Source organism: Rhinopithecus roxellana, chromosome 9, assembly GCF_007565055.1.
Source record: "Rhinopithecus roxellana isolate Shanxi Qingling chromosome 9, ASM756505v1, whole genome shotgun sequence".
In the NCBI taxonomy this organism is placed as follows: Eukaryota; Metazoa; Chordata; class Mammalia; order Primates; family Cercopithecidae; genus Rhinopithecus; species Rhinopithecus roxellana.
The window spans coordinates 135,619,522-135,633,779 of NC_044557.1; the positions used below are offsets into that span (position 1 = coordinate 135,619,522).

Below are 14,258 nucleotides of genomic sequence, written 5' to 3' on the forward strand. Positions count from 1 at the left end.
AACTTGAATGTGTTTTCAACAGACAGGAAAAAGAAATACAAAAACTTATTGTTAAAACCAGTGTGCCCAAACTTCTTTTGGAGTTTGAGGTTCAGAAATGGCCTCCAGACCTTGGGTTGGAGGTCTCGGCTCCTGAATGTGACTCATTTCCACAAGCCTGGAGAGGCTGTTAGGGACCACTAGGTGCCATCTTTAGGGCTGTGTAATGTTTACTACGTTTTTATTATTTTGTTATGATTTTGTTTTTCATTTTCTCTAGATGTGTCTCTGGATTGTTTTTGTCTAGTATTTTACAGGGGCTGGGATTGACGGCCTCGGTTTAGATTCCAACTCTCTAAGCCAGCATTCCTTACACCTTTTGGTCTCAGACATCCTTACAAATAGAACTCCAAAGAGGTTTTGTTAATGTGGGTTATGTCTATTGATGTTTGCTATATGAGAAATTAAAGCTAAGACATTTTTAAAATATTCATTTAAGAATAATAAAAACCTTGTATGTTAATATAACTAAGGGATAAAGACAAAAGCAAAAATCAGTCCCAATGCCAGGGGTAAATGTTAAGATTTTGATGTATTTGCCTTGTCTGCTCACTGTGTGTGCACACTGGAATCACACCTCATACACTGGAATCACACCTCATACACTGGAATCACACCTCATACACTGGAATCACACCTCATACACTGGAATCACACCTCATACACTGGAATCACACCTCATACACTGGAATCACACCTCATACACTGGAATCACACCTCATACACTGGAATCACACCTCATACACTGGAATCACACCTCATACACTGGAATCACACCTCATACACTGGAATCACACCTCATACACTGTCTTTTTCACCTAACAGTGAGTGTATCATTAAAGGTATTTTGGCCAGGTGTGATGGCTCATGCCTGTAATCTTAGCACTTTGGGAGACGGGTAGAACATGAGGTCAGGAGTTCAAGACTAGCCTAGCCAAGATGGTGAAACCCCGTCTCTACTAAAAATACAAAAATTAGCTGGGTGTGGTGACACGCACCTGTAATCCCAGCTACTTGGGAGGCTGTGGCAGATAACTGGTTGAACCGGGAGGCAGAGATTACAGTGAGCCAAGATCATGCCACTGCATTCCAGCCTGGATGACAGAGCAAGACTCTGTCTCAAAAATATATATATATTTCAGCTGGGCACGGTGGGTCACGCCTGTAAACCCCAGCAGTTCGGGAGGCTGAGGCAGGGGCGAATCACTTAAGGTCAGGAGTTCAAGACCAGCCTGGCCAACATGATGAAACCTTATCTCTACTAAAAATACAAAAATTAGCCAGGCTTGGTGGTGGGTGACTATAATCCCAGCTACTCTGGAGGCTGAGATTGCAGTGAGCCAGAATTGCGCCATTGCACTCCAGCCTGGGCAACATAGCGAGACTCCATCTCAAGAAAAAAAAAAGGTATTTCAAAAGCTTCAGCTTTAATGGTTGCACAATGGTCTGTCATAATTTAACAGTTCCTTTATTCATAAATTTTCATTTCTGGTTTTTCTGTGTTATAAATAACACTTTTAAGAACATCCTTTTACATAAATCTTTGTCCATATATGTTTATTTCCACAAGAAAATTTTCTGAAATTAGAATTTCTGGGTCAAAGATTATGAACATCCCTTTGTGGCTCTAGGCTATATATTGCTGGCTTGTCCTCTAGAATGAGTGCAGTTTATACTTCCACAGCAGAGCTGGAGACAGCTCTTATTTCTACCTCCTTGCTAATACTGGATGTTGTCCTTTTTTAGTTCTTTTCCAATTTTATTCAAGTCTTTTCCAGTTATTTAAGTATACACTGATATCTAATTTTAAATTGTCTTTTTTTTTTTTTTTCTTTTTCTCAGATGGAGTCTCACTCTGTTGCCCAGGCTGGAGTGCAATGGCGCGATCTCGGCTCACTGCAAGCTCCGCCTCCCAGGTTCACGCCATTCTCCTGCCTCAGCCTCCTGAGTGGCTGGGACTACAGGCGCCTGCCACCATGCCCGGCTAATTTTTTTGTATTGTTAGTAGAGATGGGGTTTCACTGTGTTAGTCAGGATGGTCTCGATCTCCTGACCTTGTGATCCGCCCACCTCGGCCTCCCAAAGTGCTGGGATTACAGGCATGAGCCACTGTGCCTGGTCGTATGTCTTTTTTTGAGACAGAGTCTTGCTGTGTTGCCCAGGCTGGAGTGTAGTGGTACTATCTGGGCTCACCGCAACCTCTGCCTCCCGGGTGCATGCAGTTCTCCTCCCTAGCCTCCCGAGTAGCTGGGTTTATAAGCACGCACCACCAATCCTGGCCAATTTTTGTATTTTTAGTAGAGATGGGTTTCACCATATAGGCCAGGATGGTCTCAAACTCCAATCCGCCCACCGTGGCCTCCCAAAGTGCTGGGATTACAGGCGTGAGCCACCGCACCCAGCCAAATTGTATGTCTTTGATCATTAATGGAGATAACTGTCTCAATCCAACTTGCTACAGTGATTGCCTTTAAAATGAACATTATGGCCAGGCACAGTGGCTCAGGCCTGTAATCCCAGCCCTTGGGAGGCCAAGGCAGGAGGATCAGTTGATGCCAGGAGTTCAAGACCAGTCTGGGCAACACAGCAAGACCACCATCTCTACAAAAAAATAATTTAGCCAAGCGTGGTGGTTCATGCCTGTAGTCCCAGCTACTGGGGAGGCCGAGGAGGGAACATCACTTGAGCTCAGGAGGTTGAGGTTGCAGTGAGCTATGATCACACCACCACGCTCCAGCCTAGGCAACAGAGTGAGGCCCCATCTCAAAAAAAAAAAGACTCCTTCAGTCTTCTTGGAGAGTATAGAACGCCAACCCAAAGCTCCCACCCCAGCCTTGTGCAGGGAGGAGGCGGCCCGAAGTGAAGAACGGGATCTGGCGCACACCCTGCTCTTCCGCAAGGGCCGCTTCACGCTCACCATGGGCAGTTTTCTTATTTCATGAAACAGGCCTCACGTACCATTTGCCAATCTGCTTAACTATCCTAAGCTGCTTCCTCTGCCTGTTTGTTACTGATCTTCATGTTTACATAATGGCCTCTTGCGTGTTTTTGTTTTTAAATAAAGGTGGCTTGGCTAGGTCGAGGCCTACATGTCTTAAAACCCAAGCGGCTGAACGCAGCCACAGAACACTTAATAAGGTCAGGCCGCATGGCAGGGCACCCAGCAGGTGCAAGTGGTCAGAAAGACACCACCCCCCAGGTCAAGCCGTGGCTCCCACCATCGGGAGAAGTCAGACTTTCAGGAAGCAGAGAGCTCCCTCAACCCCCATGCTGCTGTCCCTGTCCTTCCTGCCACTGCTCACCTGGAGAGGGAATGAGGGTGAACTAAAGGCCAGAACGAATGAAAGGCTGCACTTGGTGTGTCACCGGGGAGACAGAGCGAGACTCCATCTCAAAAAAAAAAAAAAATATATTGTTTAAAGTTACTTTGTCTTTGTAGACTGCAGTGATGTAAATACAGATTAAAGGAAGAGTAACGGTCACCATTAAAGACCCCAGCCTGAACTGTGCCCTTTGCTTTCAGCTCGCAGATTCACTGGTGCCCATGGAGATCAAGCCTGGCATCTCCTTGGCAACCGTCTCGGCCGTGCTGCACACCAAAGATAACAAGCACTTGCTTCAGGTAGGGGGTGCTGGGTGGGAGTGGAGGGGACCCTCTCCCCAAAAAGAGACCAGACCACCTAACAGATTATATTTGAAACAGCACTTCATATGCTTTTTTGAGATGCAGTCTTGCTCTGTCGCGCAGGCTGGAGTGCAGTGGCGCAAGCTCCGCCTCGCAGGTTCACACCATCCTCCTGCCTTAGCCTCCCAAGTAGGTGGGACTACAGGTGCCCGCCACCACACCTGGCTAATTTTTGTATTTTTAGTAGAGACGGGGTTTCACTGTGTTAGTCAGGATGGTCTCGATCTCCTGGCCTCGTGATCCGCCTGCCTGGGCCTCCCAAAGTGCTGGGATTACAGGCGTGAGCCACCATGCCTGGCCCATGAATTCTTGTTGAAGAATTATTTCCCTGGCCATGTGCCTCAGAGAGGCTGCTTTGCCCAGAGATGAGGCCGCACATCATCCCAAGGGCTGCCACAGGCACATTCCATAGGGGAGTGCTGCCATGCAAGGCAGGGCAGCAGGTGCAGTCCTGCCCTTGGGGGCTGGAACCGGAGGGCACCTGCATGAGGCTGTGGCTGCCCGAGATCCTGGCCCTGCCACTGACCCGCACACAAGTGGGTGGCACTTCGGCTCCAGGGCAGGCACTGCATCTTAACAATTCCTTTCAGATCTGGACTGTGTCACTTTTATGCCATATGTAGAACTGCTCCTAGCTACCACTTAACGTCTGTTAGACCCTGTGCTGGGTCCTTGACCCGCCTTGTCTTACTGAGCCCTCAGAATTCGCTGCTGTCATCATTTTGTAGGCAGCTTCTCTAACACTGGCCAGATGGTGGCAAAGCTGGGGTTTCCCGCTTTTGGTCTGACCGCACAGCGAGAGTGCCTAGCCACAGGGTCATGACTGTACCTCCAATATGACACAGTGTATTGTGGAGAATTTACTCAGCAGATACTGAAGTGAACCACCTGAAAGTTTAACAGTGGATCTTGATAAAAGGCAGAGATCTTAGCGAATAAGGTGTTGGTCGGGTGGACAGCTGAGCATTAGAGCGTGTGGATATGGGGTGCCCGGCAGCCAGGGAACTTGAACTGAGTGCCAGCTGAGGAAACCGGGCCAGGGCTCCGTGGCCTGTGAGGACAGGATGGTCTCAGGCTCTCAGTGTGGCCTGCAGTGGCCCCTGCTGCTCAGAGGAAGCTCATGAAAGCCACTCTTTCCTTCTGCTCTAGCCCCCTCCTCGGCCCGCCCAGCCCACCAGCGGGAAGAAGAGAAAGCGGGTGAGCGATGATGTCCCGGACTGCAAAGTCCTGAAGCCTTTGTTGAGCGGTTCCATCCCCGTGGAGCAGTTCGTGCAGACCCTGGAGAAGGTGAGCAGGTTTCGCGGGCGCCGTGGAAACTCCACACGTGGCAGCCTTTCTCTGGCTCACTATGGCCCCCTGGCTGCAGGGAGTGGATGTTGCTGCTTGTCACTTAGTCCCCAGTGTCCTGTGGCATCTGCTTGGTCTAAGGTCCTGCTGGGAGACCCAGGAGAAAGAAAGTGGACTGAGGAGTGCCCCATCCTTCCTGCCAGCACGAGGTCACCAGAAGGCCTCTCCAGACTGAAGAAAAAGCTGCTTCCACACACAGATGTGATGAGTGGGGCAGGGTAGGGAGGCCAGGACAAAGGAGGACCCGGCCCTGCCACAGCCTTGCGCTTCCACGGATGCCTCCTTGCTGTCAGAGGGGAGCCAAGGCTCCAGCTGAGTGTCAGGATTTGCAGGAGTCCATGGAGGGAGGGGACACTGGCCCTTCCCCTCTGTCTCAGCAGCCCTGATGGCTGCTTCTCCCAGACATGAGATTTCTTGACTAGGATTAGAAGAAAAAAAATATCTAATCTTAAAGGTTATAATTTTGGCTTCAGTTACAGGACTTCAGAGATGACTTTATTAGGATTATAGAGTCCTTGATAGGAAGGAGAAGGAATTGGCTAAAGGTAATACTGTTCATGCTGCTGCTTGCAAGAACTGCAACAAATTATAATTACATGGAAGGAGATTTCTACAAATTTTCTATCCAATGTAAATATGACAATTACGGACTTTCAAATCTTAAAAGACTTTCCCTTTCCTAGGATTGGTTTTCTCCACCTGTCGTTGATTTTCCCATAGGGAAAAGGCTCTGGCTGGGTGGTTGCAGCTCTCCTCCACCCTCCTCCATGACCTTGCAGGGCTCCTGGGCCCTATCGATGGGCCTCAAGCTGGACTTTTTAAAACTTAAGATGAGGACCTTCTGCCTGGCCCGGCCTATGTCCTGACCCAATATTCCACCCTGGCATGCCCACCTCGGCTCCTCTATGCAGGAGGAGCAAGCACCTGTCCAGGTCCCTAGGGGAGCCTGCAGCCATGAAGTACAGGTGCCTGCCCCACACCGAGGCCCTTCACCTGCTGTGTGTTTATTTCAGGCACATGCCTCCTTTCCATGTCACGTCTGATTTGGAAGGAAATTCTGTCCTTAGCATTAGCAATAGCTGAGAAAAGTTTGCTCTGCTGCCTTCTCTCCTTCACTCGAGAGGGCTCTGCCAAGTCCCACAGTCAGGGGTATCTTGGTGTCAACTGGCATTTTCCTGGAAGCTCAGAGAGCTGCAACTTAGGAGGGAGCTTTGTCACCAGGGGACGTCATGGTGCAAGCAACTGAGCGTCCCAGACTTCTGACCATAGGGCTTGGACGTGCCCTCAAAGAGCTCACCAAGCTTAGGCAGGTTGTGGAAATTCTCTTCTGTTTTGCGTGAGATTTTGCATGTTTTGGGTCTCTTTTCAAGTATATGAAACTATTGCTATCAAAGGCCCTATAACTAGTCTGAAGAATTATGTTAAGGCGTGTCAGTTTCTAGAAAGTTCGGTCAAGTCTGTGAAGTGCTGTTTGTAGATCTCACAGCTGCAGTCCGCCCACCCCGCTCTTTCTTTTCTTTTGGAGCAGCACGGCTTCAGTGATATTAAGGTGGAGGACACAGCCAAGGGCCATATCGTCCTGCTCCAGGAAGCTGAGACGCTCATCCAGATTGAAGAAGACTCGACCCATATTATCTGCGACAATGACGAGATGCTCAGAGTGCGACTGCGGGACCTTGTCCTCAAATTCTTACAGAAGTTCTGAGTGGGCCATCTGAGCCACTCCCTGAAATCCTGCAGGCCTTCACTGGCTGCCCTCAAAACCCACCTGACGAGTGGCATGAGAGGCCATTTACCATGTCTTTGTGGTGTCCTCAGGCTTAAGGAGTGAAGAGGTGGCTCTTGAGGGAAATGGTCTGGACTTACTCCCAGCACTGTTTCAGGCAAGAACTTTCCCTTTCAACTTCAGGCTAATTTCTTCTCAATTCTGGCTCTCTCGAGGAGCTGAAGGGTGGCAGAAGTGGAACAGAAGCAGTTTTCCAAGAGGCTCATGGGGGCCAGAGAGGCGGAGATGACCGGCTGGCTGTCTCACATGGGTCCCAGGCCTCGGGCAGGGGAGCCAGCCTTTGGTTTCGTTTACTTGCCTACAGTGCTGCACCCAATAAGATGATCCCAAAATATGGTAAAGTGAACCCATCTATCTGCATTTTATACTGTGAGCACATTTGTTAATAAAAACTTATTTTTATATAATTAGCTGTCCCCTGTTGAATCTACAATCTATATATTGATTTAGTAGCTGAAAAAAATATGAAAATATACAGACAGCATGAACTTAGAAACCACCATAGCAAACTGAATTTTGATGTGTATGTTAAATTATATAATTTGGAGTTTATAAAAACACAAATCTGTTTCTTAAATTGCGTAAGAAGGTGCTCACCTTTAAGCTGTGGCTGCATGGAGAGTGATGTAGGTCGGTACCCCAGCCTCAGGCTCCACCTGCGCCACCTCTCCCACAGAGCCTCAGTCTCTGCGTTAAACCGAGTGTTACTCACGGATACCCTCAGAACCACTCGTCACAGGAAGCTTTCAGACAAAAGTAACCTCACAAAAGACGACTGCTTTTGAAGTGTATAAAACCAACAGTTGCCAGGTCAGATAGCTGTGACACTTTGTGAGTTTTAAGAACAAGTCTCAGCCCTGGCAGGCCATGCTAGGTAGTACGCCCAGCGCAGGCTGTTCTTAACTGTCTTGGACTCATTGAAATCCAGTCAGAAGTCAGTCCTCCAACTCGGCTGACTGCTAAACAGCACACAGGGATTTAGTGACCCGATAAATACATAACATGAACAGCTGCAGAACTGACTGCTCTGCTTTATGGTGCATTATCACTTCTCTTGGAACGATCATATTGGTGGGAATGACTGCTTCAGTTTGCCATCTCCGACCTTACCAAACCCGGGCACAGGAATGCTTAAGCAGGTTTCTATTTTCCAAGGTTTGGGTCCACTCCAGTCAAGGGATAGGCTACGGAATAAACAAGGCTTCCAACCGTGGGGCAGGACTGACATTACAAGAGATTAATGTGCCATGGCTATGAACATTTAGTGTTCTTTTTAGAATTGCAAATAGGCATCCCAGGCAGGCATGCTTCCAACAGAACCTTTGAGAGAATCAAGCAAAATTAAATTTTAAAAACATCTGAGGGCCAGGTGCGATGGCTCACACCTGTAGTCCCGACAATTTGGGAGGCTGAGGTGGGCGGATCACAAGGTCAGGAGTTCAAGACCAGCCTGGCCAACATGGTGAAACCCCGTCTCTACTAAAGATGCAAAAACAATCAGCCAGGCATGGTGGCACGCACCTGTAATCCCAGCTACTCAGGAGGCTGAGGCAGGGCAATCACTTGAACCCGGGAGGTGGAGGTTGCAGTGAGCTGAGATCATGCCGTTGCACTCCAGCCTCGGCAACAGGGCAAGACTCCATATAAAAAAAAAATCTGAAATGCAAAAACAGTGTAAGTTAGAGCTCAGGAGAAACCAAAAATGGTTGTTTTATTTAAATATCCTAGCAATGCTATATAGGAATGATGGGATCCGTCAAGCCTGTCTGCTGTGAAAGGGCTTGATCAGAGAGCCCAGTGCTGGTCCCTTGAGGGGGGCTGCAAAAGCAGCAAGCAGTAGGAACAAGTGAGTCAGTGGGTGCCCAATGAGCAGGGGGAAACTTGGGAGGTTTTAATCAAGTCATCACCACCCACTTAGTGGCAATAGTCAGAGGCAGGAAGCAGCAAAGACTCATGCTTTATAGAGAAGAGAGAAAAATCCAGAGCCGGCCTTTCCAGGTATGAGAAGAGCAATTAGGAGTAATTGCCTAAAGTTCAGGTATTTGGATACCATGCCAGGTTGCTCAGAAGACTCAAAAGAAGTGGCATGAGTGGCAGACGTGGCCTGGCTGTATCAGAGATGCGGCCCACTGACACTTAACTGATACTGACTGACATTGACACCAACCTGGTGAAGACTCTGACATCCAGAAAAGTTTGTACTCAAACCCAGTGGAATCCTAGTGATTAATTGAAAAAAACAACAATAGTGCAGAGACCTCATATTATTTAACTCTTAGTACAAAGTGATATATTAGGTATCTATTGCACAACAAATTACCCCAAACACAATGGCTCACGGCTGTAATCCCAGCACTTTAGGAGGCCGAGGTGGGCAGATCACGAAGTCAAGAGATCGAGACCATCCTGGCTAACATGGTGAAACCTCATCTCTACTAAAAATACAAAAAAATTAGCCAGGCGTGGTGGTGGGCACCTGTAGTCCCAGCTACTCGGGAGGCTGAGGCAGGAGAATGGCGTGAACCCAGGAGGCGGAGCTTTCAGTGAGCCAAGATCACACCACTGCACTCCAGCCTGGGCGACAGAGCGAGACTGTGTCTCAAAAAAACAAAACAACAAGACATTTCTCGTCTCACTGTTTCTATGGTCAGGAATCTGGTGTGGTGTGGCTTAACTGGTCGACCCTGGCTCAGCGTCTCCTCTTCACATGGCTGCAGTCAGGTGTTGGGTGAGGGAACAGAGGTTAAGTAACTTTCCGCAAAACAGCCAGTGAGTGGCTTCTGCCTTCCCACAACACCATGGGTGAGTATCAAGTCAGCAGCTGGCCAGGAAATGGAAATCTGTCTTTTAGGCCATTGCTTTTCAAGTCACATGTACTCCATCTCTCCCGATCCCTGGAGAGCTTGAAACTTTTGGCCCTCACAGTTGTCCTATAAAGGTGTTTCCAAACTGTAATGAAGTATCAACAGAAACAAGAGTGAAGAAACCTTTAAACCTGCATAATGACATATTAACAGGAGCCAAGCAACCAGTGGGAAGCAAAGGAGGACACTTTTCCTCTGGCCCTGAGTCCAGTTTTTTTCCTGAAGCCAAAAGAAGTGAATGCTGTCTCACTGCTTCAGGCCATCTATAAGACGGTAGACAACACTTAGCTTCAAATGCACTGCAGTGGAACTACACATAAATAACAGTAGTCTTCTTTGAACCTAAAATAGAGTGGAAATAACCAATGACAATCCTGGAGGAAGTCACAGGTAAATCCTGGAGACCAGCAGTGCTGAGCTGAGCCGGAGGGTCAGTCTCACTGAAGACTCGAGCCAGCCTCCGTCAGGAACTGATCTTCTAAAGATCAAATACCAGAGTCTCTACTGCTCCTTGGCAGCCCATTATGGCTTTTAATCACATCATAAAACGTTATACACATGATGGCCAGGTGCAGTAGCTTACACCTGTAATCCCAGCACTTTGGGAGGCCAAGGCGGGCGAATCACAAGGTCAGAAGTTCAAGACCGGCTTGGCCAAGATGGCGAAACCCCGTCTCTACTAAAAATACAAAAATTAGCCAGGCATGGTGCCAGGCGCCTGTAATCCCAGCTACTTGGGAGGCTGAGGCAGAGAAACCCGGGGAGGGGGCGGGGGGATGGAGGTCGCAGTGAGCCAAGATCACACCACTGCACTCCAGCCTGGGAGACACAGCATGACTCTGTCTCAAAAAAAAAAAAAAAAAAAAAAAAAAAAAAAAATTTATATATATATATGCGTGTGTATATATATGTGTATGTGTGTGTATATATGTGTATATGTGTATATATATGTTTGTGTATATATATACACACACGCACACACATATTAAACGTAAACTTCTGAGTCTCAGGACCACAGATCTTTGAAAGGGGTGTAAACGCCCATCTCCTTAGGCATGTAGAATATTTCTTGCTTCTCTTATGTTGGCATTGCAGGCCATTGAAAAAAGAAGTGCGTAGCCCCCACGTAATGGTGCTTGTGTTAGCAGGATGCACCCTTTACCTTTCTCTACAATAAACATTCCTAACCCATGTGTAAGTCTCCCTGATGTAGTTACCAAATCAATCACCAGTAAAAAGTAACTTCTCATTCTGAGTTACCAAACACATTAAGTTTGCTAACTTTTTGTTAAATTATCCAATATTAAGTTTTTACTCTAGTAACTATTCACAGTTGCTTCACATACTTTGGAAATAATGGCCTTTCATTTCACAAAGCCTTTCCCAGTCATCAGTAAGCACCTTCCAGTCATCAGGGGCATTAGTCGGCACCTGCTCACATATTCGGTGTGTTGTGCTGTCTATCATGGCTTTAGCTCACCATCACAGATAAGCCTTTCTCCCAGACTTACAGCTAGAGTGGAGCACATTTCCAGGACCATGAGCACCCTGAGGACAGAGTCTGTTTTTTCCACCTTGTCCCAGCATGAGGCTTGAGGGAAGAAGGTAAGGAAAGAAAATTTCAGAAATATTTAGGAATTAAAGGCCAAAACAACATTTCCTGGTGGGTCAGTTTTTTAACTGCAATATTCTAAGCATGGGAAACTGCACGTAAGTGTAAAAATCCCTATCATTTAGCCCATGCTTTAAAATAGCTACTTGATTCAGTGGGCAGCTTCCTGATGAGAAGAGGTCAGTAACTATGGCCAACAAGCCAAATCTGGCCCACAAGCAGACTTGTTGGAAAAAAGATGCAACAGAAATCACACGTGGTCCACAAAGCCTAAAACATTTGCTGACCCTTTACAGAAAAAGTATGCCAATCCCTGCTCAATGCGTTGAAACATTTCTGTAGTACTTACTCAAGTAATGGTCAAATAATGGAATGGCGATGTAACAGCTCCCATCAGACCTGACCCTCCTAGAGATAAAACTATAAACTCCAGATGTATGTAGTTAGGTAAGTAGGTAGATAGAACAACCTACCACAAAAAACAATTCCATTAGCATAGAGATTTTATCACCCTTGTAATAATTATTAAAACTAGACAAAAAAAAGTAAATTCTTTAGATGACCTGAACAAAACTGTCAAAAACATTGACTTAATTGATACTTTTTAGAGTACTTGCTCTACAGCAGCAGAATGTTTACTATGAAAGCCATATGCTAGGTAATAAATCTCATTACATCTAAAAGGACTGAACGCATACACAAAACCTTCTCTTACCACAATGGAATTAAATTCAAACTCAACAAAATATTTTGGAAAACCACAAATATTTAGAAATTAAACACTTCTGGTTGGGCGCAGTGGCTCATGCCTGTAATCCCAGCACTCTGGGAGGCCGAGGCGGGCGGATCACGAGGTCAGGAAATTGAGACCATCCTGGCTAACATGGTGAAACCCCGTCTCTACTAAAAGTACAAAAAATTAGCTGGGTGTGGTGGCAGGTGCCTGTAGTCCCAGCTACTTGGGAGGCTGAGGCAGGAGAATAGCGTGAACCTGAGAGGCAGAGCTTGCAGTGAGCCGAGATCATGCCACTGTACTCCAGCCTGGGCAACAGTGCAAGACTCTATCTCAAAAAAAAAAAAAAAAAAAGAAAGAAAGAAATTAAACACTTCTTTTTTTTTTTTTTTTTTTTGAGACGGAGTCTCGCTCTGCCGCCCAGGCTGGAGTGCAGTGGCCGGATCTCAGCTCACTGCAAGCTCTGCCTCCCGGGTTTATGCCATTCTCCTGCCTCAGCCTCCCGAGTAGCTGGGACTACAGGCGCCCACCACCTTGCCCGGCTAGTTTTTTGTATTTTTTAGTAGAGATGGGGTTTCACAGTGTTACCCAGGATGGTCTCGATCTCCTGACCTCGTGATCTGCCCGTCTCGGCCTCCCAAAGTGCTGGGATTACAGGCTTGAGCCACCGTGCCCGGCCTAAACACTTCTAAAATAGCTCATGGATCAAAGAAGACATCACAAAATGAATTGGAAAATATTTTGAACACAAAAATAAAACTCAAAATTTATAGGATACTGCTAAAGTAGTGCTTAAAAGTCATTTTATACCTTTAAATGCTTACAGAAAAAATGAAAGGCCTAAAATTGACCTAAATTTTTACCTTAGAAGATTATAAAAAGAACCAAGTAAACCCAGAGAACATAGAGGAATCATAAAAGGACAAATGAACAAAACAGAATAGAGAAAACTAACAAAGTCAAAAGCTGATTTTTGAGAAGATCAGCAGAACTGATACACACCTCATTAGACTGATCAAGGAAAGACAGGACCAACTGCCCATATGGGCAGTGAAAAAACTGTGGTCATCACTACAGATCCTATGGATATGAAGACGACAACCAATCAGAAAGGAAATAAAGAGCCTACAAATATTAAAGGGATAAAAAGAATACCAACTTATGCCAACAAATTTACCACCACAGATAAAATGGAAAATTTCCTTTGAAGACACAAATAAAGCTCATTCAACAAGAAAAAGAACTTGATATTCACTTAAGAAATTAAATTTAGTATTTTTTCACAAGGAAAACTCCAGGCCTATATGGTTTCCCTGGGAAACTGTATCAAACATTTAAGCAAGAAATAACACCAATCATGTATAACCTCTATGAAAAAGAGGAAGGGGGGATACTTCCAATCCCTTTTAAGGGGCCAGCATAACTCTAATACCAAAACGTTACAAAGTCATTACCAAAAAAGAAAATGAGAGGTAAATATATCTCATGAACGTCAATGCAAAAAAACAAAAACAAACAAACAAAAAAAACCTTCAATTGAATCCAGCAATACACAAATATGTTAATATGACATGACCAAGTAGGGTTTATCCCTGGAATGCAAGGATAGTTAAATATTTGAAAGCCAATCTAATTTATAATAGCAGAATAGAGGAGAAACCCCCTATGATCATTTCCATAGATACAGGAAAAAAGCATTTGATGAAGTTCTCTAACAGCACTCAGCAGACAGGAATAAAAGGGAACATACTCAACCCGATAAAGGTCATGTATGAAAAACTTACAGCTCAGTGAAATACTAGAGCTTTTACCCAAATATTGAGAACAAAGCAAGGTGCCGATCCATACTACTGTTCTATAGTGTTCTTGGAGTCCCAGTCATCGCAGTAAGGCAAAAATGAAGAGGAGAAGGCAGGCAGGCATACAAACAGATAAAGCATAAAGGTAGGAAAGAAGTAAAACTGTTTTTAGATGAGACTTTTACATAGAAAGTTCTAAGAAATCTAGAAAACTACTGGAAGAAGCTCACAAGACTGCAGAATACAAGGTTAGTATCCAAAAGTCAACTGTATTTTATACATTAACATGTTTTTGAGAGAGAGTCTTGCTCTGTCACCCAGGCTGGAGTGCAGTGGCACAGTCATGGCTCACTGCAGCCTTAAACTCCCAGGCTCAAGTGATCCTCCCACCTC

General features: G+C 46.0%; 1 protein-coding gene across 1 annotated transcript in view; it reads left to right on the top strand.

Annotated features, from left to right (window-relative positions):
- INTS9 (integrator complex subunit 9) overlaps positions 1-7,264 on the top strand; it is a 125,690-nt gene extending 118,426 nt beyond the window's left edge. Inside the window, exons 15-17 of the mRNA XM_010370900.2 lie at positions 3,563-3,661; positions 4,874-5,011; positions 6,600-7,264. Of these exons, the coding sequence (XP_010369202.1) occupies positions 3,563-3,661; positions 4,874-5,011; positions 6,600-6,776 (414 nt within the window). The 3' untranslated portion in view covers positions 6,777-7,264. The remainder of the gene's footprint in view (positions 1-3,562; positions 3,662-4,873; positions 5,012-6,599) is intronic.
- The last annotated feature ends 6,994 nt before the right edge of the window (positions 7,265-14,258 follow it).